Source organism: Balaenoptera borealis, assembly GCF_965194805.1.
Source record: "Balaenoptera borealis genome assembly, chromosome: 21".
Classification (NCBI taxonomy): domain Eukaryota; kingdom Metazoa; phylum Chordata; class Mammalia; order Artiodactyla; family Balaenopteridae; genus Balaenoptera; species Balaenoptera borealis.
In genome coordinates this window covers 17,115,602-17,142,836 of record NC_138880.1, presented here as the reverse complement: position 1 = coordinate 17,142,836, position 27,235 = coordinate 17,115,602, and the positions used below count along the sequence as shown (strand labels likewise).

The following is a 27,235-nucleotide window of genomic DNA, read 5'->3' as shown; positions in this document are numbered from 1 at the left end:
AGCCTAGGACTAAACAACTAGGAAGAATAACATAGAAGAGGAACCATATTCTATTGTTTTTATTTTATGTATTATAAATTTTTATAAATATTTTGTACCTATTTAAAAGTCTTAATGAATTATTGTCATTAAGGAAAAACTCTTTATTATGACACTTAGGTGATGAAAACATTCCACAAATAAAATTACGAGATTTTATAGCACTCTTATTTTACTTAAATGTAAACTTCATTTATTTTTAATTTGACATTCACACTTATATGTTTGGCTTGATGTATATAGGGGAAATAGATTGTCATCATCCTTTCCATTTCAGAGTCAGTCCAAGTTAATTCATGAAACAAAAAATTTCCACATATGACATTAGGTTACAAGTCAAGATATGACTATTCAAAGCAAAGGAAACAAAAACAAAAATAAACAAATGGGACCACAGCAAACTAAATTTTTTTTTATTTGCTACCACAGATTCTTCTATCGAGCACAAGTCAAAGAGGAGGTTATAGCAAGCTGTTCAATATTATTATGAATACAGTACTAATATTTTGAAATAAATTTGGAGTCCTTCCCTAGTATGTCAGAAACATCCAGTAGCATAGTATTATGGTGAATATTATTTACTCTCCAAACCAGACATGTTAAAGATCGAAAGAGTGTCCCACTGTTACCGAACTCAGGTTTGGCTGCTCTCCACCTGAAAGCCAGTACTCGAGAGGCAAATGTTGGTAGAAACAGAAAAGGTGCTTTAATCATAAAGCCAGCAATCTGGGGAGAAGGTGGACTTGTGTTCCAAAATCAGCTCCAAAATTCTGCTCAGCCATGACAGATTTTAGATATAGTCACTGAAAGAAGCTCGTCTACATCTGCTTATTCTAAGTTGTACACTGTATCTCCCCTACTGCACGTTGTGTGGCTATGATAACACAGATCCCAGTGCTTTCTTCATGATGACTGGCCCACGCCACAACTATTTCTGAGGTTACCTCGTTAATCCATCCACTCAGACATCATGGATTTTGCTCTTGGTTGCTTTGAGCATAGACAACAGGAAGGGTTTCAGTGGCTCATCTTTGCTTAGAAGATCCAAGCATGTGAGAATGGCCTTTCAGGTCCCCCATGATTTCCACATTCTTCACTACAGTTTCATGTCACCATCTTCTCTACAGTTCATTGTATGGAAGTGAATTGACTTCAGTTCCCCATTTTGCTCTTTTCCTTCTGCCTTTGCTTGGTCTCTTACCACTACCAGAAATGTCTTCCATTTTCCTTAGGTTCTTCCCTTCTCCTGGCTAACTCCCACACACTAGTTAACACTCAGTGTGAACATCGTGTCTTGAAGAAAACTTTCCCTACCTAAGTCTGGGTGTCTTCCAGACTTTGACATTTTCTTTAGCCTTTTTCAAAAAGAACTGTAGGACCAACAAGAAATAGTACTGGCCAAAAGATACATAGGACTGTGCGGGTTGTGGGTTTCAGACCCTTCTAGAAAATAACAAACATTTTAATCCTTCTTAAGAAAGTAAATTAGGCAGGTAAATGAATACTGTCAATTAAATGTTGAGTTTGTAAGTACACTGTAAATCCAAAATGACTCAAAAAGTGTCAAAATTGAGATATCAGAAGTGCCAGAATTGAAGACTGTAGTGAAATGATATTGGTTTTCATAGTTGTGCTAGGTATTCAAGGTTGATACTCAAAAAGAGTCAGATGAGGTAGCACTGGACAGGGTTCAAATAGACAGACATATAGCGGTCCAACATAATTCCAGTAGACTCTTGCTGGCCAGGGCTGGCCTTCCCAGTTATGCCAAGAGCTGTCTTAAAGGTGCCACATGGAATCAGACACTAGTACAGGTTAATTTTTTTTAATGACAGCTTTGATGATTTTGGTTAAGGATGAAATGATTGGTCTTATTGTAAATTCCTAGAGCTTGAAAATTGACCCAAAAAGTCATTTTCTTGTCTTGTGGATGTTATCAGAGATAGCACACAGACCTCAAAATACGAATCTTCACAATAGTATTCTTCATGATCTTTAAATCTTTTCATGGACTTAAACTGTAGTACCATGCCCTTCTGTATTTTCCTCTCATAAACCACTATATTTCTATTTGCCTTCTACAACTGGTTTAAGGAAATTTTCAAATGTTATTGTTTACTACATAGTGTTTAAGAATATCCCTACTTCCATTAAACACAAACATAACAGTGAAAACAAAACTAAAGCAAAAAATATTTATTTTAATGTGAAGTGATTCCAAAACAGATCTATCTTCTTACTCTTCAGAAAATGCTTATTTAATTTAAAATTTCAGAAAAAAAAATTATGTAAAAAACACAAATGCAGATAAATGTTAGTATAAAAGAAGGTGATAAAGGATTTCTCAATTTTGTTTTTGTTTATTTAGTTCTTGTGACACAGTGGGTACTTAGGGTACAGGATTATGCCTCTCACATCTGACTTTTTCTTAATTTAGAAAGCTGTGTGTGTGTGTGTGTGTGTGTGTGTGTGTGTGTGTGTGTGTGTGCGCGCGCACATTGTCTTTTTTAAGCATTGTTTGAAACATCTTTTGATTGGGCTTTGCATCTTTTTTTTCTAGGTTTTATTGTTATATATCATGATATATATTTTATGATGATAAATTATATATGGGTTATTTATTCAAGGCCGTTGATGTTTTAAAATTTGAATACAGTAAAAAGGCAAAAGACTAATATAATAAATTATTTTAACAATATAAAAAAGATAATATATGTCTTTTTAAAATTGAGTATAGAAATTAGAAGGAACAAATTCTTTATAGATGATACTTTGATGGGACTAGATAGTTCTAATAATTCCTATACTTTCCAGTACTACTAGCCAAATGGGATATTAGATTTTAAATTGATTGACATTAAAATTTTTTAAAATTAGTTCATTTGGTCAATATTTTGACAAGTAAATTTAAGGATAACTATAAATCATCTAGTTAGCTCAGTCAGCTTATACTTGACATTGATCCAAATGAACAGGTTAACTTTGCATTGTTCTACAGGGGCTGATAAACACTATGTTCAGTCAAACTTTGTAAGGAAGTAAACTCATTATAGACCTTCAGTAAAAAATAAATAAATGAAAGTTTTTAAAAATTGGTGATCTATATGACCTCAATTCCAAAGAAATATTTACAGTAAACTCACACTTTAATAACAATAATATAAACTATCAAAACATTTATTTGCTTTAAATAAATTAAATGTAATTGTTTAGAGAGGGTCTCTCTTCTTAAAATATTTTACTAAGTATCATTCTACCAGTTTCAAGTATCAGCTCAGTTTTTTATGTGTTAGAGGTAAGGGAATATAATTCTGCTTGGGCAATATCTGATGGCTTAACAATATAGTAAAATTTCATATTGCAAAATGTGGTTTTGTTTTCGAAAGGAATATAATTTGCCTTTTTCTTAAACATTTTTGTGGGACCACTTCTATTAATGTGTCCTTTTTAATAAACCAGGTATATATATATTATATATGGTATAATTGGAACACCCCATGATAAATTGAAAATTGCATTTACATTGTAAAATGTAATGTCTCAAATCCACGTATTGGAGGTTACATAAGGCTAAAAATGTTTCTTCATAACATAAATGACTAAAATGTAGAAGGTAGTGTTTTAGCACTCTGGAATCAAACACAAAGATGCAGCCAAGTATGTGTCATGATGATGGTGAAGCTGCTTATTGAACATTTTGTAAGGTTAAAAACCTGCTCTCTGCCTTTGCATTATGCTGCACTACTTAGAATGTCTAATGATCTTTAGAAATCAGGTTTCCAGCATGAAGAAGGCAAGGACATATTGTTGCAATAGTTTCTATTTCTCATTTATTTCTATCATGATACACATAATTCTCACATGTGAAGATTATAAAAGTTCACTTCAAATACCTTAAGATGTAGAAACTAATTTAATGCCTGTTTTCCCTGCTTGCAGGTAATCACAAGCACACCACATTAATCCAGTGAGATATTTATATATTATTTTATGTTATATGGAAGGCACTCTATGAAAGCTCACTCTCACAATATTTTTGAAAATTTGAATGCTGTTTTTTGTCAGTTGACATAGATCTCAGCACTTATTTTATTTGGAGAAGTAGTAGATCTTCTGCTATTTTTCTATCTATCCTGTCCATTACCTTACTGTACCTACAACCTGTGAGCCTAATGTTAACCTGTAACCTGTTAACCTTGGCTCATTCAGAATGTCAAGTGGATTTCTTGGGCTAGTCTAAGGCTCTGGACTATCTTTTTCAGTGTGAATTTGACTTTGTTCTAATGCATAACTAGAAGCTTCCCAGGAGATTAGGGATGTATAGGTCATGTGAAGTTTTCAGCATGCAGAGGTCTAATGCACTGCTCCATATTTTTAATGAAATACTCAGACTGGTGATTAATGGTGTAACTTTGGAGTCCAGAGAAACTCTGAAATGAAAGAAAAATTATATCCTTTTATTCCTCAAAAGGACATACCTACCTTTTAATTATTTCCATTATAATCTTCATATGTGGAGAAAAATAATATTTTACTTAAATTATCTTAAGATGTGCAAATGATCATCTAATATCCATATTCTCTGCTAGGATATAAGGTAATCCTTCTTAAAATATAAAGAGATCTACTAATTAATGGTACTTCTTTTAAATAACACTACTACACTACCTTGATTGCTTTATAATTACAAACCTAGCATCATCCAAAATGTCTGCAAGGTTCTTATTTCAACCAATTACCAAATACCCCTGCCATTTCATTGTTTAAGTATATTGAAGCAAATTATCCATTTGTTGATCTTGAGTTGTTAGGTAATATATCTATGTATCTGTATTTATATCTAGACTTTCAGCATTGCTTAGTATCAGTTTAAATTGTCACAGCATTTATTATTTCATGTTAAATATGTTCATATGCATAGTAACATAAATTTATACTATTATATATTACTTAACTTTTCTATTCCAGAAACTATTGATATAATGAAAATAATGAAAACGCACAAATATTTGGCAAAATATAAAAAAGAATACCAAGAAAGGCAGAACTGGATAAACTTAAAATAGAAATAGGACAAGATCAAAAAAAAAAGGAACCTCGTATGGATTTTACCCTTCAGTTTCAATTTTGACTTCAAGAATAAAAAAGGAACAGAAACACGGTCGGTTACATGATTTTAGTTTCTAAAATAAAGAAACATAACCAATTAATTAAAGAAAACAAAACTCTTCTTAACATAAATTGCCAAAGAAATTTGTTAAGTAGAATTTCATAAGGAGATCATGGAGCAAAATAGTAGAAAGTGTGAAAATAGTTTTAGAGTAAAAGCAGAAACATGTTTAATATAGTTTTATATTGTACCTTTCATAACATTTATGAGAACTGTTTTTAAATTGAGCTAAATAAAACTGATTTTTGAGAAGGATTAACAAAGGAATAATCTTCAATTTATGTGTAATCAATCCACATAAATAGACAATAATAGATCTTCAAGCAATCTTCTATAAATATTTTTCGCAGCTGAGATTGTAACAGGAATAAATATCAGAGAGTTTGATGGCATAGCTTCTGATAAAAGCCTGGAAAGATCGTAATTTAGATTTGCTTGTTGTGAGTGGATTCATGTGATTGAGAACAACGCAAACAGATTGTAAAGTTAACTTGGTAGTGTAAAAATTTAAGGATTCTTATCTGATGGAAAGTTTTAGAGGAGTTGGTGGAAGCAAAGCCAGATCTTCCTCGTGTGAAAATATGGATTTTACCTTTAAGATTCATTGTCTTGGTATATAAAAACCTTCAGAGAGTCAAAAAGAAAAAGAAGAAAGAGAGAAAGAGAGAAATTTGCAAACTGGGTATCAAAAACTCATGGTAGGATTTATCAATATATAGGGGATGTTATGTTAAGCACGAGGCAAGTTATTTTGAGACCTGAGATATTCTGAGTTCAATTATCTTGCATAACGGCACAGCAGGAGTGTTAACAAGTTCCCCGTAGGGATCTCATGTTTTCCAACCCTAGTTATCAAGTGCATCTTTTCTGAGGAGTGTCCTATAACAAAAAAGTAAATAATGCCACAAAAGGAGACATCTATGGCACCTTATTTAATGTAGCCAATGATTACATGGCAAAATCCGTGTCTCATCTATGTATCTCTCTTAAATCTTTCTTAGCCTTAGGTTATATGGCACATTTTTCATGAATAGAATAAAGTAAATCTTAAGCTCCAAAGTTTTGATAAAATATGGGTGAAGCACATGATCAAATAAAAGCATTTTATATATCACAAGCTTCAACCATCTCTGAACTTCCCCAACATATTCCAAAGAATATCGGGTTAAACAAATTACCTCTTGGAGAGAGAATAAGAGATAAAATAAACAATCATTTATTGAATAACTCGTTTTAGTAAAAGTCTTTTAGGCACGCTTCCTAACAGATGAGAAAGGTAATAACTCTAATGGCTGGGTAGTAGAATATTTTGCAAGTTACTTGGTTTCCAATCAACTCCTTATTGCAAAATTGAAGATGTACCTAATTGAGTTGTTATCAGTTGTAAGAGTAATGATAAATCAGTGTGATGTGATTTTTTAATGTACTTCAAAAAGTTTTCAAAAATTAAGTAACATTTGTATAATGAATCTCTTTTTTTCTACCTGCTTAATTATGAGAACAACTTTCTCAATCATACAGGAAAGGTAGAATATATCTCATGCTGAACCCTTTTAAATTCCAACAATAAGTTACATTCATTCACAAATATGTCAACTAATTGGGGGGAAAGAACTATCTAAATCATTTAAAAAAGTAATTCTTATAAATTTCAGATAAGCTTTTGGGGGGGTAGTATCTTTTTAAAAATTTTAACTGGGGTAATCATTTCTGATAAATGTGTACTTTTCTTTTTGATGTTTATAAGCAAATTTGTAATATAATTGTCTTTTTATTCATTAAATATTCATTTTAATTTTACCTCAATCCAGAAGAATTATTTTTACATCCGGTGTCAGGAACTACAAAGAGCAAGCTGAAAGGATAGATGTGGTGTGTTTTGTTGACTGAAAAAAAGAAAACTGCACAACCTAAAAGTTGCAAATTTTTCAGAGACATTACTGAGGACTGTAGCCTGGGAAGGCAGCCTCTCAGATATCTCTGAGGAAGTGTTCCAAAGAGCAAAGGCAGGATCCAGGATACATAGGAGTTTTTGCTAAAAAAAAAAAAAAAGAAAGAAAGAAAACATGTCCTCAGACATCAAAAGATTACTGCTAATCACAAAAAATGGACACTCTCAAGATAAAGATTTTAGTGTTTTCCTATGTATGGGAAGATGCAAGAGTCTGGGATCATTGAAATTATTTTTCCGTATGCATTTATTTTTTTAACATCTTTATTGGAGTATAATTGCTTTACAATGGTGTGTTAGTTTCTGCTTTATGACAAAGTGAATCAGTTATACATATACATATACATATGTTCCCACATCTCTTCCCTCTTGTGTCTCCCTCCCTCCCACCCTCCCTATCCCACCCCTCTAGGTGGTCACAAAGCACCAAGCTGATCTCCCTGTGCTATGCGGCTGCTTCCCACTAGCTATCTATTTTACGTTTGGTAGTGTATATATGTCCATGCCACTCTCTCACTTTGTCCCAGCTTACCCTTCCCCCTCCCCGTATCCTCAAGTCCATTCTCTAGTAGGTCTGCGTCTTTATTCCCGTCTTGCCCCTAGGTTCTTCGTGACCTTTTTTTTTTTTTTTTTAGATTCCATATATATGGGTTAGCACATGGTATTTATTTTTCTCTTTCTGACTTACTTCACTCTGTATGACAGACTCTAGGTCCATCCACCTCACTACAAATAACTCAGTTTCGTTCCTTTTTATGCCTGAGTAATATTCCATTGTATATATGTGCCACATCTTCTTTTTCCATTCATCTGTTGATGGACACTTAGGTTGCTTGCATGTCCTGGCTATTGTAAATAGAGCTGCAATGAACATTGTGGTACATGACTCTTTTTAAATGATGGTTTTGTCAGGGTATATGCCCAGTAGTGGGATTGCTGGGTCATATGGTAGTTCTATTTTTAGTTTTTTAAGGAACCTCCATACTGTTCTCCATAGTGGCTGTATTAATTTACATTCCCACCAACAGTGCAAGAGAGTTCCCTTTTCTCCACACCCTCTCCAGCATTTATTGTTTGTAGATTTTTTGATGATGGCCATTCTGACCAGTGTGAGATGATATCTCATTGTAGTTTTGATTTGCATTTCTCTAATGATTAGTGAGGTTGAGCACTTTCACGTGTTTGTTGGCAATCTGTATATCTATTTTGGAGAAATGTCTATTTAGGTCTTCTGCCCATTTTTGGATTGGGTTGTTTGTGGTTTTTTTGATATTGAGCTGCATGAGTTGCTTGTATGTTTTGGAGATTAATCCTTTGTCAGTTGCTTCATTTGCAAATATTTTCTCCCATTCTGAGGGCTGTCTTTTCATCTTGTTTATGGTTTCCTTCGCTGTGCAAAAGCTTTTAAGTTTCATAGGTCCCGTTTGTTTCTTTTTGTTTTTATTTCCATTTCTCTAGGAGGTGAGTCAAAAAGGATCTTACTGTGATTTATATCATAGAGTGTTCTGCCTATGTTTTCCTGTAAGAGTTTGATGGTGTCTGGCCTTACATTTAGGTCTTTAATCCATTTTGAGTTTATTTTTGTGTATGGTGTTAGGGAGTGTTCTAATTTCATTCTTTTACATGTAGCTGTCCATTTTTCCCAGCACCACTTATTGAAAAGGCTATCTTTTCTCCACTGTATATTCTTGCCTCCTTTATCAAAGATAAGGTGACCATATGTGCGTGGGTTTATCTCTGGACTTTCTATCCTGTTCCATTGTTCTATATGTCTGTTTTTGTGCCAGTACCATACTATCTTGATTACTGTAGCTTTGTAGTATAGTCTGAAGTCAGGGAGCCTGATTCCTCCAGCTCCATTTTTCTTTCTCAATATTGCTTTGGCTATTCGGGGTCTTTTGTGTTTCCATACAAATTGTGAAATTTTTTGTTCTAGTTCTGTGAAAAATGCCAGTGGTAGTTTGGTAGGGGTTGCATTGAATCTGTAGATTGCTTTGGAGAGTAGAGTCATTTTCACAATGTTGATTCTTCCAATCCAAAAACATGGTATATCTCTCCATCTATTTGTATCATCTTTAATTTCTTTCATCAGTGTCATAATTTTCTGCATACAGGTCTTTTGTCTCCTTAGGTAGGTTTATTCCTAGATATTTTATTCCTTTAGTTGCAAAGGTAAACGGGAGTGTTTTCTTAATTTCACTTTCAGATTTTTCGTCATTAGTGTATAGGAATGCAAGAGATTTCTGTGCATTAATTTTGTATCCTGCTACTTTACCAAATTCATTGATTAGCTCTAGTAGTCTTCTGGTAGCATCTTTAGGATTCTCTATGTATAGTATCATGTCATCTGCAAACAGTGGCAGCTTTACTTCTTTTTTTCCAATTTGGATTCTTTTATTTCTTTTTCTTCTCTGATTGCTGTGGCTAAATCTTCCAAAACTATGTTGAATAATAGTGGTGAGAGTGGGCAACCTTGTCTTGTTCCTGATCTTAGTGGAAATGGTTTCAGTTTTTCACCATTGAGGACAATGTTGGCTGTGGGTTTGTCATATATGGCCTTTATTATGTTGAGGAAAGTTCCCTCTATGCCTACTTTCTGGAGGGTTTTTATCATAAATGGGTGTTGAATTTTCTCGAAAGCTTTCTGTGCATCTAATGAGATGGTCATATGGTTTTTCTCCTTCAATTTGTTAATATGGTGTATCATGTTGATTGATTTGCATATATTGAAAAATCCTTGTATTCCTGGGATAAACCCCACTTGATCATAATGTATGCTCCTTTTAATGTGCTGTTGGATTCTTTTTGCTAGTATTTTGTTGAGGATTTTTGCATCTATGTTCATCAGTGATATTGGCCTGTAGTTTTCTTTCTTTGTGACATCTTTGTCTGGTTTTGATATCAGAGTGATGGTGGCCTCATAGAATGAGTTTGGGAGTGTTCCTCCCTCTGCTATATTTTGGAAGAGTTTGAGAGGGATAGGTGTTAGCTCTTCTCTAAATGTTTGATAGAATTCTAAATGTTTGATAGAATTCGCCTGTGAAGCCATCTGGTCCTGGGCTTTTGTTTGTTGGAAGATTTTTAATCACAGTTTCAATTTCAGTGCTTGTGATTGGTCTGTTCATATTTTCTGTTTCTTGTTCAGTCTCAGAAGGTTGTGCATTTCTAAGAATTTGTCCATTTCTTCCAGGTTGTCCATTTTATTGGCATATAGTTGCTTGTAGTAATCTCTCATGATCCTTTGTATTTCTGCAGCGTCAGTTGTTACTTCTCCTTTTTCATTTATAATTCTATTGATTTGAGTCTTCTCCCTTTTTTACTTGATAAGTCTGGCTAATGGTTTATCAATTTTGTTTATCATCTCAAAGAACCAGCTTTTAGTTTTATTGATCTTTGCTATCATTTCCTTCCTTTCTTTTTCATTTATTTCTGATCTGATCTTTATGATTTCTTTCCTTCTGCTAGCTTTGGGGTTTTTTTGTTCTTCTTTCTCTAATTGCTTCAGGTGCAAGGTTAGGTTGTTTATTCGAGATGTTTCCTGTTTCTTGAGGTAGTCTTGTATTGCTATAAACTTCCCTCTTAGCACTGCTTTTGCGGTGTCCCATAGGTTTTGGGTCGTCGTGTCTCCATTGTCATTTGTTTCTAGGTATTTTTTGATTTCCCCTTTGATTTCTTCAGTGATCACTTCGTTATTAAGTAGTGTATTGTGTAGCCTCCATGTGTTTGTATTTTTTACAGATCTTTTCCTGTAATTGATATCTAGTCTCATAGCATTGTGGTCGGAAAAGATACTTGATACGATTTCAATTTTCTTAAATTTACCAAGGCTTGATTTGTGACCCAAGATATGATCTATCCTGGAGAATGTTCCATGAGCACTTGAGAAAAATGTGTATTCTGTTGTTTTTGGGTGGAATGTCCTATAAATATCAATTAAGTCCATCTTGTTTAATGTATCATTTAAGGCTTGTGTTTCCTTATTTATTTTCATTTTGGATGATCTGTCCATTGGTGAAAGTGGGGTGTTAAAGTCCCCTACTGTGATTGTGTTGCTGTCGATTTCCCCTTTTATGGCTGTTAGTATTTGCCTTATGTATTGAGGTGCTCCTATGTTGGGTGTATAAATATTTACAATTGTTATACCTTCCTCTTGGACCGATCCCTTGATCATTATATAGTGTCCTTCTTTGTCTCTTGTAATAGTCTTTATTTTAAAGTCTATTTTGTCTGATATGAGAATTGCTACTCCAGCTTTCTTTTGATTTCCATTTGCATGGAATATCTTTTTCCATCCCCTCACTTTCAGTCTGTATGTGCCTCTAGGTCTGAAGTGGGTCTCTTGTAGACAGCATATATATACGGGTCTTGTTTTTGTATCCATTCAGCCAGTCTATGTCTTTTGGTTGCAGCATTTAATCCATTTACATTTAAGGTAATTATCGATATGTATGTTCCTATGACCATTTTCTTAATTGTTTTGGGTTTATTATTGTAGGTCTTTTCCTTCTCTTGTGTTTCCTGCCTAGAGAATTTCCTTTAGCATTTTTTGTAAATCTGCTTTGGTGCTGAATTCTCTTAGCTTTTGCTTGTCTGTAAAGGTTTTAATTTTCCATCAAATCTGAATGAGATCCTTGCTGGGTAGAGTAATCTTGGTTGTAGGTTTCTCTTTCATCACTTTAAATATGTCCTGCCACTCCCTTCTGGCTTGCAGAGTTTCTTCTGAAAGATCAGCTATTAACCTTGTGGGGATTCCCTTATGTGTTACTTGTTTTCCCTTGAAGCTTTTAATATTTGTTCTTTGTATTTAAGTTTTGATAGTTTGCTTAATATGTGTCTTGGCATGTTTCTCCTTGGATTTATCCTGTATGGGACTCTCTGTGCTTCCTGGACTTGATTAACTATTTCCTTTCCCAAATTAGGAAAATTCTCAACTATAATCTCTTCAAATATTTTCTCAGTCCCTTTCTTTTTCTCTTCTTTTTCTGGGACCCATATAATTTGAATGTTGGTGCATTTTTCTGTTGTCCCAGAGGTCTCTGAGACTGTCCTCAATTCTTTTCATTCTTTTTTCTTTATTCTGCTGTGTAGTTATTTCCACTATTTTATCTTCCAGATCACTTATCCGTTCTTCTGCCTCAGTTATTCTGCCTCAGTAGATCCCTTCTAGAGAATTTTTAATTTCATTTATTGTGTTGTTCATCTCTGTTTCTTTGCTCTTTAGTTCTTCTAGGTCCTTGTTAAACGTTTCTTGTATTTTTTCCATTCTATTTCCAAGATTTTGTATCATCTTTATTACCATTATTCTGAATTATTTTTCAGGTAGACTGCCTATTTCCTCTTCATTTGTTAGGTCTGGTGGGTTTTTGCCTTGCTCCTTCATCTGCTGTGTGTTTCTCTATCTTCTCATTTTGCTTAACTTACTGTGTTTGGGGTCTTCTTTTCACAGGCTGCAGGTTCATAGTTTACGTTGTTTTTGATGTCTGTCCCCAGTAGCTAACATTGGTTCAGTGGGTTGTGTAGGCTTCCTGGTGGAGGGGACTAGTGCCTGTGTTCTGGTGGATGAGGCTGGATCTTGTCTTTCTGGTGGGCAGGTCCATGTCTGGTGGTGTGTTTTGGGATGTCTGTGGCCTTATTATGATTTTAGGCAGCCTCTGTGCTAATGGATGGGGTTGTGTTCCTGTCTTGCTAGTTGTTTGGCATAGGGTGTCCTGCACTGTAGCTTGCTGGTCATTGAGTGGAGCTGGGTCTTGGTGTTGAGATGGAGATCTCTGTGAGATTTTCACTGTTTGATATTACGTGGAGCTGGGAGGTCTCTTGTGGACCAGTGTCCTGAACTTGGCTCTCCCACCTCAGTGGCACAGCCCTGATGCCTGGCTGGAGGACCAAGAGCCTGTCCTCCACACGGCTCAGAATAAAAGGGAGAAAAAAAAGAAAGAAGAAGACAAAATAAAATAAAGTAAAATAAAATGAAGTTATTAAAATAAAAAATTATTATTAAGAAAAAAAAATTTTTTAAGTAATATAAAAAAATTTTAAAAAACGGACAGACAGAACCCTAGGACAAATGGTAAAAGCAAAGCTATACAGACAAAATCACACACAGAAGCATACACATACACACTCACAAAAAGAGAAAAAGGGGGAAATATATATATATTGTTGCTCCCAAAGTCCACCTCCTCAATGTGGGATGATACATTGTCTATTCAGGTATTCCACAGATGCAGGGTACAACAAGTTGATTGTGGAGATTTAATCCGCTGCTCCTGAGGCTGCTGGGAGAGATTTCCCTTTCCCTTCTTTGTTCGCACAGCTCCCGGGGTTCAGCTTTGGATTTGGACCCACCTCTGCGTGTAGGTCGCCTGAGGGCGTCTGTTCTTCGCTCAGACAGGACGGGGTCAAAGGAGCAGCTGATTCGGGGGCTCTGGCTCACTCAGGCCGGGGGGAGGGAGGGGTACGGATGCTGGGCGGGCCTGCAGCTGCAGAGGCCGGCGTGACGTTGCACCAGCCTGAGGCGCGCCGTGTGTTCTCCCGGGGAAGTTCTCTCTGGATCGCGGGACCCTGGCAGTGGTGGGCTGCACAGGCTCCTGGGAGGGGAGGTGTGGAGAGTGGCCTGTGCTTGCACACAAGGCTTCCTGGTGGCAGCAGCAGCAGCCTTAGCATTTCATGCCCGTCTCTGGGGTCCGCGCTGATAGCTGCGGCTCGCGCCCGTCTCTGGAGCTCGTTTAGGCGGCGCTCTGAATCCCCTCTCCTCGCGCACTCTGAAACAAAGAGGGAAGAAAAAGTCTCTTGCCTCTTCGGCAGCTCCAGACTTTTTCCCGGACTCCCTCCCGGCCAGTGGTGGCGCACTAGCCCCTTCAGGCTGTGTTCACGCCGCCAATCCCAATCCTCTCCCTGCGATCCGGATCCGACCGAAACCCGAGCCTCAGCTCCCAGCCCCGCCCGCCCCGGCGGATGAGCAGACAAGCCTCTCGGGCTGGTGAGTGCTGCTCGGCGCCAAGCCTCTGTGCGGGAATCTCTCCGCTTTGCCCTCCGCACCCCTGTTGCTGCGCTCTCTTCCGTGGCTCCGAAGCTTCCCCCCTCCACCACCCGCAGTCTCCACCCACGAAGGGGCTTCCTAGTGTGTGGAAACCTTTCCTCCTTCACAGCTCCCTCCCACTGGTGCAGGTCCCGTCCCTATTCTTTTGTCTCTGTTATTTCTTTTTTCTTTTGCCCTACCCAGGTACGGGGGGAGTTTCTTGTCTTTTGGGAGGTCTGAGGCCTTCTGCCAGCATTCAGTAGGTGTTCTGTAGGAGCTGTTCCACATGTAGATGTATTTCTGATGTATTTGTGGAGAGGAAGGTGATCTCCGCGTCTTACTCTTCCGCCATCTTGAAGCGCCTCCTTCCGTATGCATCTTAACTATCTAGGGCCAGTATCCTGTTTTTCTCCATCCTGAATTCCCCTCAGGGTGTACCATCAGGGCAGCTGCAGTGGCTGATGGCTTGATGCAGGCAACATTCCTTGTTTACTGAAATGGTAATCAACATTTTTTGTCCACAGCTTCAACTGGAACTAATGGAAGAGTTTCAGTTATTAGTAATGACAAAATCTTAGTATGATTACCAGGGAGGCTAATGCAGGGTATATGACAAAATCATGGGAGGAGAGACCAAGAATTCAACAATTCAGAGTATCAGAAAATTGTCTATGTAGTAATTAAAACAGCTGAGAGTTATGACTGTGATGATGCTGGAATGACGAGGAGTGAGTTAAGAGAGAAAATCTTCCAGCAATGAGGGCAACTAGGAGGAATGGATTATGTAGTGTGATGATGTGAGATTCAAAGTTTAGGGAGGAGGAAAGTGGAAGGGAGAATTATCTGGAACTAGCTCTGAGATGCACAGAAGATACATCCCCCATCTTCCTGCCCTAGAAAAGGGAGCAAAACCAGCTACAGTTGGAGAGATAATAGGAACTCAACATATGATTGTTCTGAGTCTAGTTCAGAACTTAACTTCATAGATGAGGAAGTTAGTTTTAACGTTTTGCAAATTCATAGTTACTAAATTGTGAAGAATTTTGCAGTGCAAAATGTAAATATATATAAACACAGATTAGTCCCGTACACTCTCTACAGATTTATTAAATTCATCACTCATATTTAGAATAATGAATCTCAGGCATTAAAAATTCCTCCTACAGATAACAAGGTAAATTATATCTTTCACTTTCTAAAATAGTAAGTACACGCATTCATTCTACTTCTAAATATGTTCAGCAGAAGAATTAAATAGGAAAAGGTTTTTTATCTTGTATGTTATTAATGTAAATCATTAATGGGTACATAATTAATATATTACTCTTGCATACACATAATGGGAGGTGAAACAAAATCTAACAGCTGGACTCTTTTTTAAAAAAAGTTTTTGAACATTCTTCATTCATTCATTCATTTTTGCCACTTCACTGATTTTTTGACATAAGTAGATATTCTGACTCCTTCCTTTGTATTCGACATCTGGTTGCCAATGGCACTGGGTCAGGCAAGCCCCCAGGCAGACAGTACAGTACACCATTTGATTTGCCTGAATTTGAAACCAAGTGCTTTAAATGAGTGTATTTAAACTTCTCAGAAAGAGAAGATTAAATACTAGTGTAAGGGGAAAATATTTTCCCCTACAAATTCCTTGGCTTGCTTTTATCAGGCAATGAAAATTTTACAATATAGCATTTTTATTTTGCCTTAACTGCCAAGAAAGTCAAAGTAAAATTTGGGGTTCAACTCTAGCAACAAGATATGTGTTTGGACACAATTATTTCTCATGGTTTTAAAGGTCTTTAGTTCTGTTTATAGATTTTAGTGCCCAATTTAACATTGTGTTTAAGTTTATAACATGCTTAATATCTTTTGGGAAGAAGTACCGTTTTAATAAAAGCATAAATATTTTATGTTTTTCTCCTCTTTGTGTTTGCTCTTCATATGGCATCTGCCTTCTATTTTTTCATGAAAAACAGAACAATTAAGGAAAACTGTAATACTTTTTACACTTAAAAAAGAATTCAAAAAACCTGTGATAATTTTTCAACTAGGAAAGAGTTCACTTATTTCTCATATATCACTAATTCTATGTTTTAATAGAAAAAATGCCTTTAAATACAATATTTACTTATATTAAATTGTTTAATTTATTACATTTAAAAATTCCTAGCTGTTTCTACTTTTTTAATATAGATTGCATCAAAAGATCAGAAATAGCAGAAGTAAAACCAATTAATCACTGAAGGAGTAATTAGTAAAACTTTATTCTGCACACACCAAAAAGACAGTTTGAGAACTGGGAGCATTCAAACCAAAACACAAAATGTGGCTCAGAGGGATATTGTTATAAAGCAGCTTATATAGTAAAGAGTGACTATCCTTCACAGTGATTTTGTCTTAAATGATAGGGAATTGGTTAGTGGTTACCTCATATCAACCTTGGGAAACAGTTTAAGTTTTGCTTATGATTTCCAGAGGCATAAGCAAGAAATGACCCAGTTCAAGCTAGTCTTGCAAAATAAGCTACATTAAGCTTTGCTTGTAGGACTAAACTGGTTTGGTCTGCTTAGGGAATTTTCAAGGCTGGTCTCCATTTTTTAAAAATTTTAACAGTAACGTGTGTTGTAAAACAACTTATTCTTTCTCTGTGATTTAAAAATATATTTTGAAAATAATGGATCAGCTTTAGACACATATAAAGGTTACTTTCTTCATATATGAAGTCCACTAACCTTTCTAGGAAATAAAATTAAATCTATTTTTAAGAATGAGACTAACTAGGAACCAAATAGAACAGGTAACTGCTCTGCTATTATCGTATGTGATCTGGCAACTCAATAAAAGTGTTGGAGTAGGAATACAGAAAAATGATTGATGAAGAAATGCTCTCTCTCCTGTACCACTTCACATTCAAGTTAAAATGTGAACACGGAGAATTTGGGGAAAGCAATTTAACAGCTCTAGATATTTTCATGATTAATACTTCTACCTTAAAATACAAATTTCAACAATTAAATGATTTTCATTCTGAAGGAAATGGAATTTCAAGTAATTGTTTTAATTAACCAAAGAATTTTAAGACTACCTATTTTTCATCTTCTTAAGTGGGTCAAACTCTTAGGAAAGGAATGAAGTGGCTTCCTTGGGCAGAGACATGATGCATATAGATCAAATCAAAATGTGATATGACTTGTTCCACTTAAATGGCTTTTTAGAAAGCTTGCTCTGGGTCAAAAAAGAAAATAAATGGTGCAAGAATTTGGTAAGTTTTGTGTGACCTGAACTCAAATTCAGGTAAACACGTGTAGCCTGAGTGCATTAGGTTGTAAATATACCCAGTTCAGTTCACTCACTTACCAGACATTTATTGGACGGGAACGAGATGCCAAGCATGACACAAACTATACTTTCAAAAGTCTGTGTGTGTAAAAGAAAATGACAACACACACTATGCTTTCAGGACAATTCAGTCTAATGGAGGATATAAACAAAGGAATGATGGAAAGCAAAGCAAAACAAAGATCCTGTGACAGCTACTGTGATAGACATCAACACAGATGGAGAAACTGGAGGGTGGGAGGTAAATTTGAACTCTGGAGGAGCAGGAAAGCTTCACGGAGGACATAACTGAATTGGGACTTGAAAGATATCTATAATTTTGCCAGTTATGGAGAAGTGGAGAAGAATTTCAGGCACAGGGAACAGAGGATGAGAATGCACAGAAGTGGCATATTTTCAGAAACATGGAAATTTGGGTAATTCTTGCACGGTGAAGTGGTGTGAAATAGAGCTATAAAAGTAGAATTGAATTGTATCAAAAAGTGCCTTATATATATGTGAATTTTGTTCCAAGCAGAGATTGAGGAATCAATAAATGTATTATTTTGTTTTGCTTTAATTCAAGAATATCAATATTTTTAATTTAAAAATATTTTATAAAAATAACACTGGATATGAAGAATTAATGTAAGGAGGAAATGGTTATTGTGATGTGAACTACAAGTCTATTATAGGAGTGATCACGGGAAAAACAGGAAAACATATGTTTAAGAAACATTTCTGACATAGCTGGTTGGATATTGAGGAAAAGGAAGATAGAGAGTTTAGTGATAATGTAGGTTTATTGAAAAAATGAATAATATCTATCAGTGAAGATAAGAAAACTTACTTGGTAAAACTGTATAATTCAAGAAATGACATATCAAATTTTTGCCGTCTACACTGAACCATATGGATAATTAATTATGCTCTCTTTTAGGATTGCAAGTAGGGAGACTCTCATAGGTGGTATATTTTAAAATGTGTGTGCAGAGGACTGTTCAGAAGTACACTCTCTTCCTCTAGAACCTGAGAAAAAATTTTAAAATTTGCAGGGCAGGTATAGAGACACAGATGTAGAGAATGGACATGTGGACACTGGAGGTGGGGAAGGGGAGGGTGGGACGAACTGGGAGATTAGAACTGACATATATACACTACCATGTGTAAAATAGATAGCTAGCGGGAACCTGCTATAAAGCGCAGGAAGTTCAGCTCTGTGCTCTGTGATGACCTAGATGGGCGGGATGGGGGGGGGCATGGGAAGGAGGTCCAAGAGGGAGGGGCTATATCTATACATATAGCTGATTCACTTCGTTGTACAACAGAAACCAACACTACATTGTAAAGCAACTATGCTCCAATTTAAAAAAAAATATGAACCGGACTCTTACTGAAACGTAGATGATGGCAGTGTGAGGTTGTATCTTACCATTTAAGACCGTGTGTGTATCAGATATTTATTTAAGAGACTGAAATGTTTAATGGAATTTTAAAATATATTTTGTTCAATTAATCTTTAAATATTTGCAGTTTTGAAAGCTTAGACTGTAATCATCCACCAGAGATACAGTATCTCATAATAGTTGACAGGGGAGATTCTTTACCCATATATCTGGGTTCAAATATTTCCTGTTATTTATTAGCTGTGTGATTTAGAGCAAGTGACTTATACTCTCCTTGCTGAAGTTTCTTCATCTGTAAAACAAGAATGATAATAGACAATACTATTATTAGTAGAGTACTGTAATTACAGTGAGGAATAAATAATGAAAGTAAACACTAAGAGTGCCCTTAGCAAAGGCTAGTAAGCACTGATCTAAGCATTTGAATACATGTTCTCATTAATTCATTATGAGAAGTCCACAGATTATGTATTATTACCCTATTTACAGATGAGGAAATCATGGTAGAGATGCTGACGGACTTGCCAAGTCAAGAAGCCAGTGTTTGGCAGACTCACTATTTGAACCCAAACAGTCAGGGTTCACTGTCTGTCTTACAACCACTTTATTTCTTGATTCTTTCATGGGTGATTTTATTTTAAGCTTTAAAGGTAGGTGAGCTCACATATGTAAAGTATTTAAATCTTTACGTGTATGTCTGGCATTGACTAAGTGCCAGTAAATATTAGTTGCTTTTCTTACTACTACTCTTTCTACTACAATTTAATAGTTAACCTATGAATGTCAGAAACTGAAGTGCCTGATATACATATAACATCTTATGTGCATAAATGCACAGCATCTTCTCATCAGTATAACTGATACTTTATTAGAGAAGTCTCTGTCACAGCAGCTTGTTACTAGTAACATTCGCTCTCTCTTTTTTTATTTACCTGGCTTATTGTTTGTCTGGTTTACTAGATAATGAACTCCATAAGAGAAGAAAGTTTGTCTACCCTTTTTCTGTTTCATACCCAGCAAAGAGCTGGACACATCATAGGCCCTTAGTAAATATTTGTGATAAACAAAGGTGAACACAATAGAAATAAGAAGAAAAGGATCTTTTTTCCCTTAGTAAATATTTATGATAAACAAAGGTGAACATAATAGAAATAAGAAGAGGAAGATCTTTTTTTTCCCTCAGTCACTTGCATAGCCTATCAACAACATTGAAATGAGGACACAGTGCATTATTTTTCTATAACCATTAACAAGGTGACAAGCAGGCCCTTGGCATAAAGAATGTGAGCATAAAAGAGTTGTAAGAGAGGGCTCTCAGGCCCCCTTAATGGTACCATTGCCTTTCTCCCTGGATTGCCTACCTGCTTTGTCTCAAGAGAAGCGTAAGAAGGCAAATATATTTCCTTGAGTCACAGCCAAGATGCAGGTCAGCTCCAGAAAACTATGAAATACCTGCTACAGGAGATTTCTTGGTTTTGGAGGAAAAATGTTTGAATTCAAAGAAGAAATTTTTCTTTCTCCAAAAGAGATATGTATACTAATATATTGTACAGAATAATATAGCACCTACTTACTTACCCTTATAGACTTACATATCTTATTTCTATTTGAGAGTTAATACTACCAGATAACTTTTCTCCCCTTCATGTTCTCAGCAAGAATAAACCATAAGGAGTATTGATATGTTTATTTTAATATCTGAAACTTGACCCTAGCTTTCAAAGTTTTGGAGCACAGAATTATAATGTAAAGAAACATGAAGAGGGAATATTTTTTTAAAAGAGTGAAAACCAATGATTTATTAGTGGAAGTTATTTTCTTATATGGAGATCTTTGGAGAAATGAACACAAGAAAGAAGATATGAAACCTTCTTAAACATCAATTTTTTGGGAAGTAATTTCTTGGTACTGATTTTCACCTAAGAATGTGTTTGCGATAAGATTTATAAATTGTTTAGGATTGATTGAAAGAGTTGCTCTTAGCCTTATCATATATATTTTTATCACATATGTATATTTTAATTTATCATGCTATAATTAATATACGAGTGTATATTGTGTAAAAGGTCATGCTGTGGACCTAAAATGCATAAGCCATGGTTCTAATCCCCAAGAATGTCATCGGGGTGATATATCAATATAATGCAGAAACGACAGTGTGATTCGTCAATGAAAACAGTGCTGTTACATGCATTGCATTTTGTTTACCAACAACAGTTACTCGATTTTGATTCAGTTCACATGATCACATTTTAATAAATCAGTATAACATACTGATGTCACCTGAATACAGTGTGAAGAATTGTCTGTGACCTCTGATAGCTATATGTTTATAGCTTTAGTCAGTAAAATGATTGCTGTTTTTACCATAGTAGAATTTTAATCTAGATACAAAAATTTAATTCAGAGGGGAAATTTGGTGGAATCATGTAATGAAAAGGAAAGAATGCCAGGGATAGAACCTCAACAGGATCTCTCTGGTTAGAGTAAGAGAAAGAAGATTGATATGTTGTAAACAAAGAGACATAATGATTAAACTTTCAACTCTATCCCAGAGGTCTTTCTCTAGTAAATCAAATTAAATACTTATTGCCTTTTTAAAATGGACTTTTCTCTCATCTTAAAATATTTAATAAAGTAATACTTATTTTAATATACTTACATAGTTCTTATAGTGTACGTTCTAATGGTTATGCTTTTTTATGCTACAGTTCACAAAAACTTATGTTTAGTAATTCAAATATGAGCATATAGTGTCATCAATTTTTTAAAATCTAAACAGTCATATATGTTATATCATAAAAATATTGAAATATATGAATGAAAATTCAACCAACATATTTTTATAGTGTTTTGAACCACGAGGTGCCTTATAGGCTTCTGCTCTTTCTTAACATTCAAATTAATTTTATTTAATTCAAAGCTCCTTTTTTAAATACAGGGGCAACATGTATTTAATTTTGCCAATTTAAAATAAAATATTTTTGTGCTTTAATTAGCCATTCTTTTTGTGCAGTGTACTTACTGGGTATACTGTAATTATTTGCAAATAGTTCTTACTCCACAATCCATATTGTAAACAGAATTTGAATATGCCCTTTGAAAGGAATGAGGGAATTAACTAAATATATTTCATATATTTTCAGAAATGAATGTCTGCAGCCTAGAAATACCTATGCAAAAAGGACTAAATTTTTTTTTAACTGCAGGTATAATACTTTTGATTTGTTGCAAAAATAAATGAATTGTGATAAGAGACAGAATGAAATTAGCGTGGTTTTGTACAGCTGTGTCTCCAGAGAATAAATCTATTCTTGAAAATGCAGAAAATTACTTTAAAAAATTTAGCCTTAGTTTAGACGTACTAGCAAACCCCACTTTTAGATGAACATTTGTTTGTGTATATGTGTGTGTGTGTGTGTGTGTATCTTTGCTCAGTGCTTTACATATAGTCAGAAGGGGCAAAACAGCTTTAGGGAAAAAACCTATAAAATCTTTATTATGTATATCCAAATCACAAATTTCAAATTCTTTTCTCGAAAGAGTTTTTATATGGCTCATTGTATGAAAGCACTTGGGTATTTACATTGACATAGAAGTGACAAAGCACCTACAGGTTGAGGATGGTATTGGGAGAGATTTTCATAGAATTTCAATATCTAGATTACAAGCTCCACGAGGACAGGTATTGTTTTATGTTTTGATCCCTGAAATGTTCCAAGCCTGTACGTCATACAGAATGAGCACTTAATATATTCATGATTCTCAGAATACTTTTGTTGAATGAATGGACAGTTTGTAAATGATCACCATGCTTGTTTTAGATAATAAAAATGAGAATGTAGCCAGTTGTAAGTTACTTGTTTGAGGCAGGTAGTGGCAATACCTAATACATAGGTTCCTAAGGCAGTGATATTGTCCTTCAGTAAAATACTTTACTCTTAAGTGCTAAATCAGTGATAAAAGTAAACATCTAACCAAGGTTATTTATACTAAAATATGTTATACTCTTTTATTCTATATACCTCCTTTCTTAAATCATCCTATGATTTACAAAGCATTTCTTCATGAGCTAGATACATAAAGTAATATCAGTTTTATTATGACGATTTATTTGTCCATTCAACAAACACTTAGTAAATGCTTTCCTTCAGCAGTATGCTAAGTAGTGGGAATAAAATTGTGTACACGTGACTGCCATGGTCCCTGTCCCATGGACATTTCCTCTTGTGACAGAAACAAATAAAAAACAAGTAAACACATACATTAACAAAATAAATTTGTCATGTGATAGTTCTTTGAACAAAATTAATGGAGATTGGGAGTTTGGGGATTGAATGAATCTGTAGTTACAGTGATCAGGGGAGGCACTTTCAAGGAAGTAACATTTAAGCTGAGATCTGAAAGCTGCAAGTTCAGCTTAAAAGTGACTTCCCCATTTGTATAGGGTCTAAAATATCTCCAAAGGCAGGCATCTATGCCACTGGGAGGGGGGACAAGGAGAGAGGTTACTACAGCTGTGATGTGCAATAATCAGTAGAGTTGGAAATGTTTGCATCGAGTAGTTAATTCCTATTTACCAAAATGGAAACATCCCTAGTATGTCAAATAGTTATTATGAGGCACCCATATTTTTTATGTTGTTCAACCAGTGTTTGGAATGTGAAAATAACTGCCTAATAGAAAACAAAGAAATAGAATTTTGATAATACCCAAGCAAGTGCAGTATAAATTTATATATCAAATTTTGACTATATTTCTATTTTTTATTTGATTTCTTTATTTTATACATGTTTCCCAGGATAGTCCACTGGTCTTACAGTCTGACAGGAATGTAACAGTGAATGCAAGAAATCACATGGGGCAGTTAACGGGACAGCTGACAGTAGGTGAGTGCTTTGGGGTAAAGATTGCTTATACCATCTTACTCCATTTAAAACTCTGTGGTTGTTTAAATTGGGAAACGCAAAAGTATATTATTTCTCTAATATATATTTAGGCATCCTATTCCAGCCCAGTTAGCTTGCACATGATTTGATTTGTCATAGGCTAGTTATGGTCATTGTTACTCTTGTCACTGTGTTATTGTGAGACTGAATTACATACATTTTGCTGTTATTACTCTTGAATTATGAAATGTACCACTTTCCTAACAATATCTCCCTAGTATATGTTAAATTATAGTAAATAGGCTAAAACAAACATGAGATGTAACACCTATGTATCCTTTGTTCTAAACAAATAATTTACTAATTATTATCTGCTTATAAAATTAGAAAAAATAATACAGTAATTGAATATAAAAAATCGTAACATTGATCAATTACTTATAAATTTGATGTTGAAATTATATATATCTTAAGGTTTATAGGGTGTAGAAGTTATAAATATAAATTTATGATAAAATATTACTAATGTTTTCTCATATTGTCAAAAAATTAATTTAGAGATTCGTTAGTGGCATTATTATTTGACTTAATTTTTATAAGAAAAAAGGGAAATTAAAAGTCAATTGTAATTATGTAAAATGCTACAAAGACTTGATTTGTGTGTAATTGCTAAAATATTTTTGAAATACTGTATTTTTCTGTGGGAAAATTACCTAATACTTACTGATATTGTGTATGTATTATAGTATATTATAAAGAGTAAATTGCAATTTTGAGGGCTGAATTATCCTTATCTTGAGAAATTAATCATCTACTGCAAATGTATGTTTCCAGTATTTCTAATTAAATTACAAAAGAGTATGACATATGAAATGTGAGATTTATAAACATGAACTTGATTGTGTCCACTTATTTCTAGGTATATGAAACACTTTTTGATGTTACTCGCTTTAATGAAGCCAAAAGTGAAACTTATATTGTGGCATATGTGTATTTTGAAAAAAGAGAATTGCATTTTATTTATAATAATTAAATTTTATTTTGCATTTTCTTTACATTATAAAAGTTGGTCAGTAGATATCTATCAATTGCTACATTTGATAGTATTTTGTGACATGCTATCAATTACAAGGGGGGGCTATAGACAAATGGATTAAAAATTAGAGAGAAGAAATATGTCTATGGACACAGAACTGATTCAGAAGCACCAGGCACTTAATTTAAATGTCCATGCCAATTTGCTATTGCTATGTTGGAACTGCAGAAACAGACCTAAACTGGGCAGATTTTCCATATCATAATTTTTTTAATGTTGAGAACTCTTTAGCTAGATAGAACTTTATTCTGCATTCTTTTCTTGGTTAAAAAAAAAAACAAACGTCCATAGTGGAAATGCCAACCTGTAAATTAAACACACAAAGACCATATACCAATGTCCACTGTCACATGCAATCACTACATAACTACTGTACTACCTATAGAGCAAAGCGGCTGTTTGATTTTATGAAGGATAATCAAATACCATTTACATTTTGCTACCTGCTTTCCTGCAGTAAATATAAAGAATAATAGTATTGTGCTTGTGTTTTCAACCACTGTTCCAAGTTGATTTTAACGTAGAAACAATATTTGCCAATTACACGAAAAGAAAGAGAGAAGAATGACGAGAAACAGAAAGGGTGGTAGGTTAGGGAGAAAGATTAAGCTTAGTTTTAAATGAAGCAAATCTATTTAATGATGCAGCAGCTTATTTCTGTGGATGGAAACATACTCATTGCAGTGAGGCTTAAGCTGAAAACTATTTAATATCCTGGTCCTCTGAGTGTACTGTTCGTGACCTCCATCTTTTCACTGCTTTGTATTTTTCAACAAACATACAGAGAACAAAGGAAGAAGTAGATAAAGGGGAGTAGGGCAGGGATAATGTATTCACTTTTGGAGTCAAACCATATGGGACTCCAAAACAATAATTATCTCTTGGAGACTCACTTTTCTCATCTCTAAAATAGAGATACGGACATTTATTTAGAATCATACATAAGAATTGGGGCAATTTCAGTGTCTCCAAATCTTAGGCAATTAAATCTCAAATTGGTTATTATTTGGATGATGGTGATTGTAATTTTTGGTATCACTTAAGTTACAAATATATTGCTATCATGTGAAAGATTTCATGTTCCTTTTCTATCCAATGTGTCTCTGGGATAGTAGTTGAGGAATACATGCTGGATTATAATACTGTTGCAAAGATATACTACAAAACACATCACAGAAAGTGTGCCTGATATGTGGATAATGTTTTAATCATGTCATGATAAAATTATCTTTAGGTAGAATTTGAAGAGATAAATGGATGAATTCAAGCTATGTATTCAGTCAGGATTCATTTTTAATTATATTGACATAAAGTAACTGTTTTAAGCCTCTTTTCCTATTTCCTTTTTTTCATTCTTTCAGTTTTTGTTTAGGGGCATGGTCTTGATTATACTTTAGGCATGACATTACTTTGCAATATTTAAAAAAATATACTACTGCAAAATAGACTAATATTTATGGAAATTGAATTCAGTTATTCTTCACTGTCTAGGTAAAAAAATTCTAATTTCTACCCAAAATCTATCAATCACTATTAGGAAAGTATAGTCAATTCTACCAATGTGACAGACTTTGAATATTTTTCCACATTTTATTTTCATTGTAAATGGGAAAAGAAAATTTCCCTTATCAGTAGCTACATGTAACGTTTTTCTCAAAAATACATATAAGATTGTTCAGCCAAGCAAATATCCACTCCCCTTGTACTCTGCCCTTCTATTTTTGTTTACAAGCTTACCTTCCTACTGATCCAATTCTCAGGGATATGTGTAGTCCATGGCTTAGGCAGACTGGTGTGTTAATTCTAATCCAAACTCACTCTCAGTATATGAAACCAGATTATTTATAATCCAATAAAGGCAAAGAAAATATTTTATATATATGCCAGCTCAGACATAATCAAAACTAAAACTAAACATTTTTAGAATTTGGGTAAATTTTTAAAATGACAAATATTGTTGTATGCTTAAAGTTCCAGGCTTTACGTAAATTTCTGATAATATCAGAATCTCTCCATGAAATTTAAGACTCTAATTTCTTTTTTTTTGGGGGGGGGTCTCATTTGTTTTATATTTTATTTATTTATTTTTAACATCTTTATTGCAGCATAATTGCGTTAAAATGGTGTGTTAGTTTCTGCTTTATAACAAAGTGAATCAGGTATACATATACATATGTTCCCATATCTCTTCCCTCTTGCGTCTCCCTCCCTCCCACCCTTCCTATCCCACCCCTCTAGGTGGTCACAAAGCACCTAGCTGATCTCCCTGTGCTATGAGGCTGCTTCCCACTAGCTATCAATTTCACGTTTCGTAGTGTATATATGTCCATGCCACTCTCTCACTT

At 34.6% G+C, this 27,235-nt stretch overlaps 1 protein-coding gene across 1 annotated transcript in view; it reads left to right on the top strand.

Annotated features, from left to right (window-relative positions):
- SGCZ (sarcoglycan zeta) overlaps positions 1 to 27,235 on the top strand; it is a 929,817-nt gene that overhangs the window by 796,358 nt on the left and 106,224 nt on the right. The window contains exon 4 of the mRNA XM_082375047.1: positions 23,707 to 23,794. Within this exon, the coding sequence (XP_082231173.1) occupies positions 23,707 to 23,794 (88 nt within the window). The remainder of the gene's footprint in view (positions 1 to 23,706; positions 23,795 to 27,235) is intronic.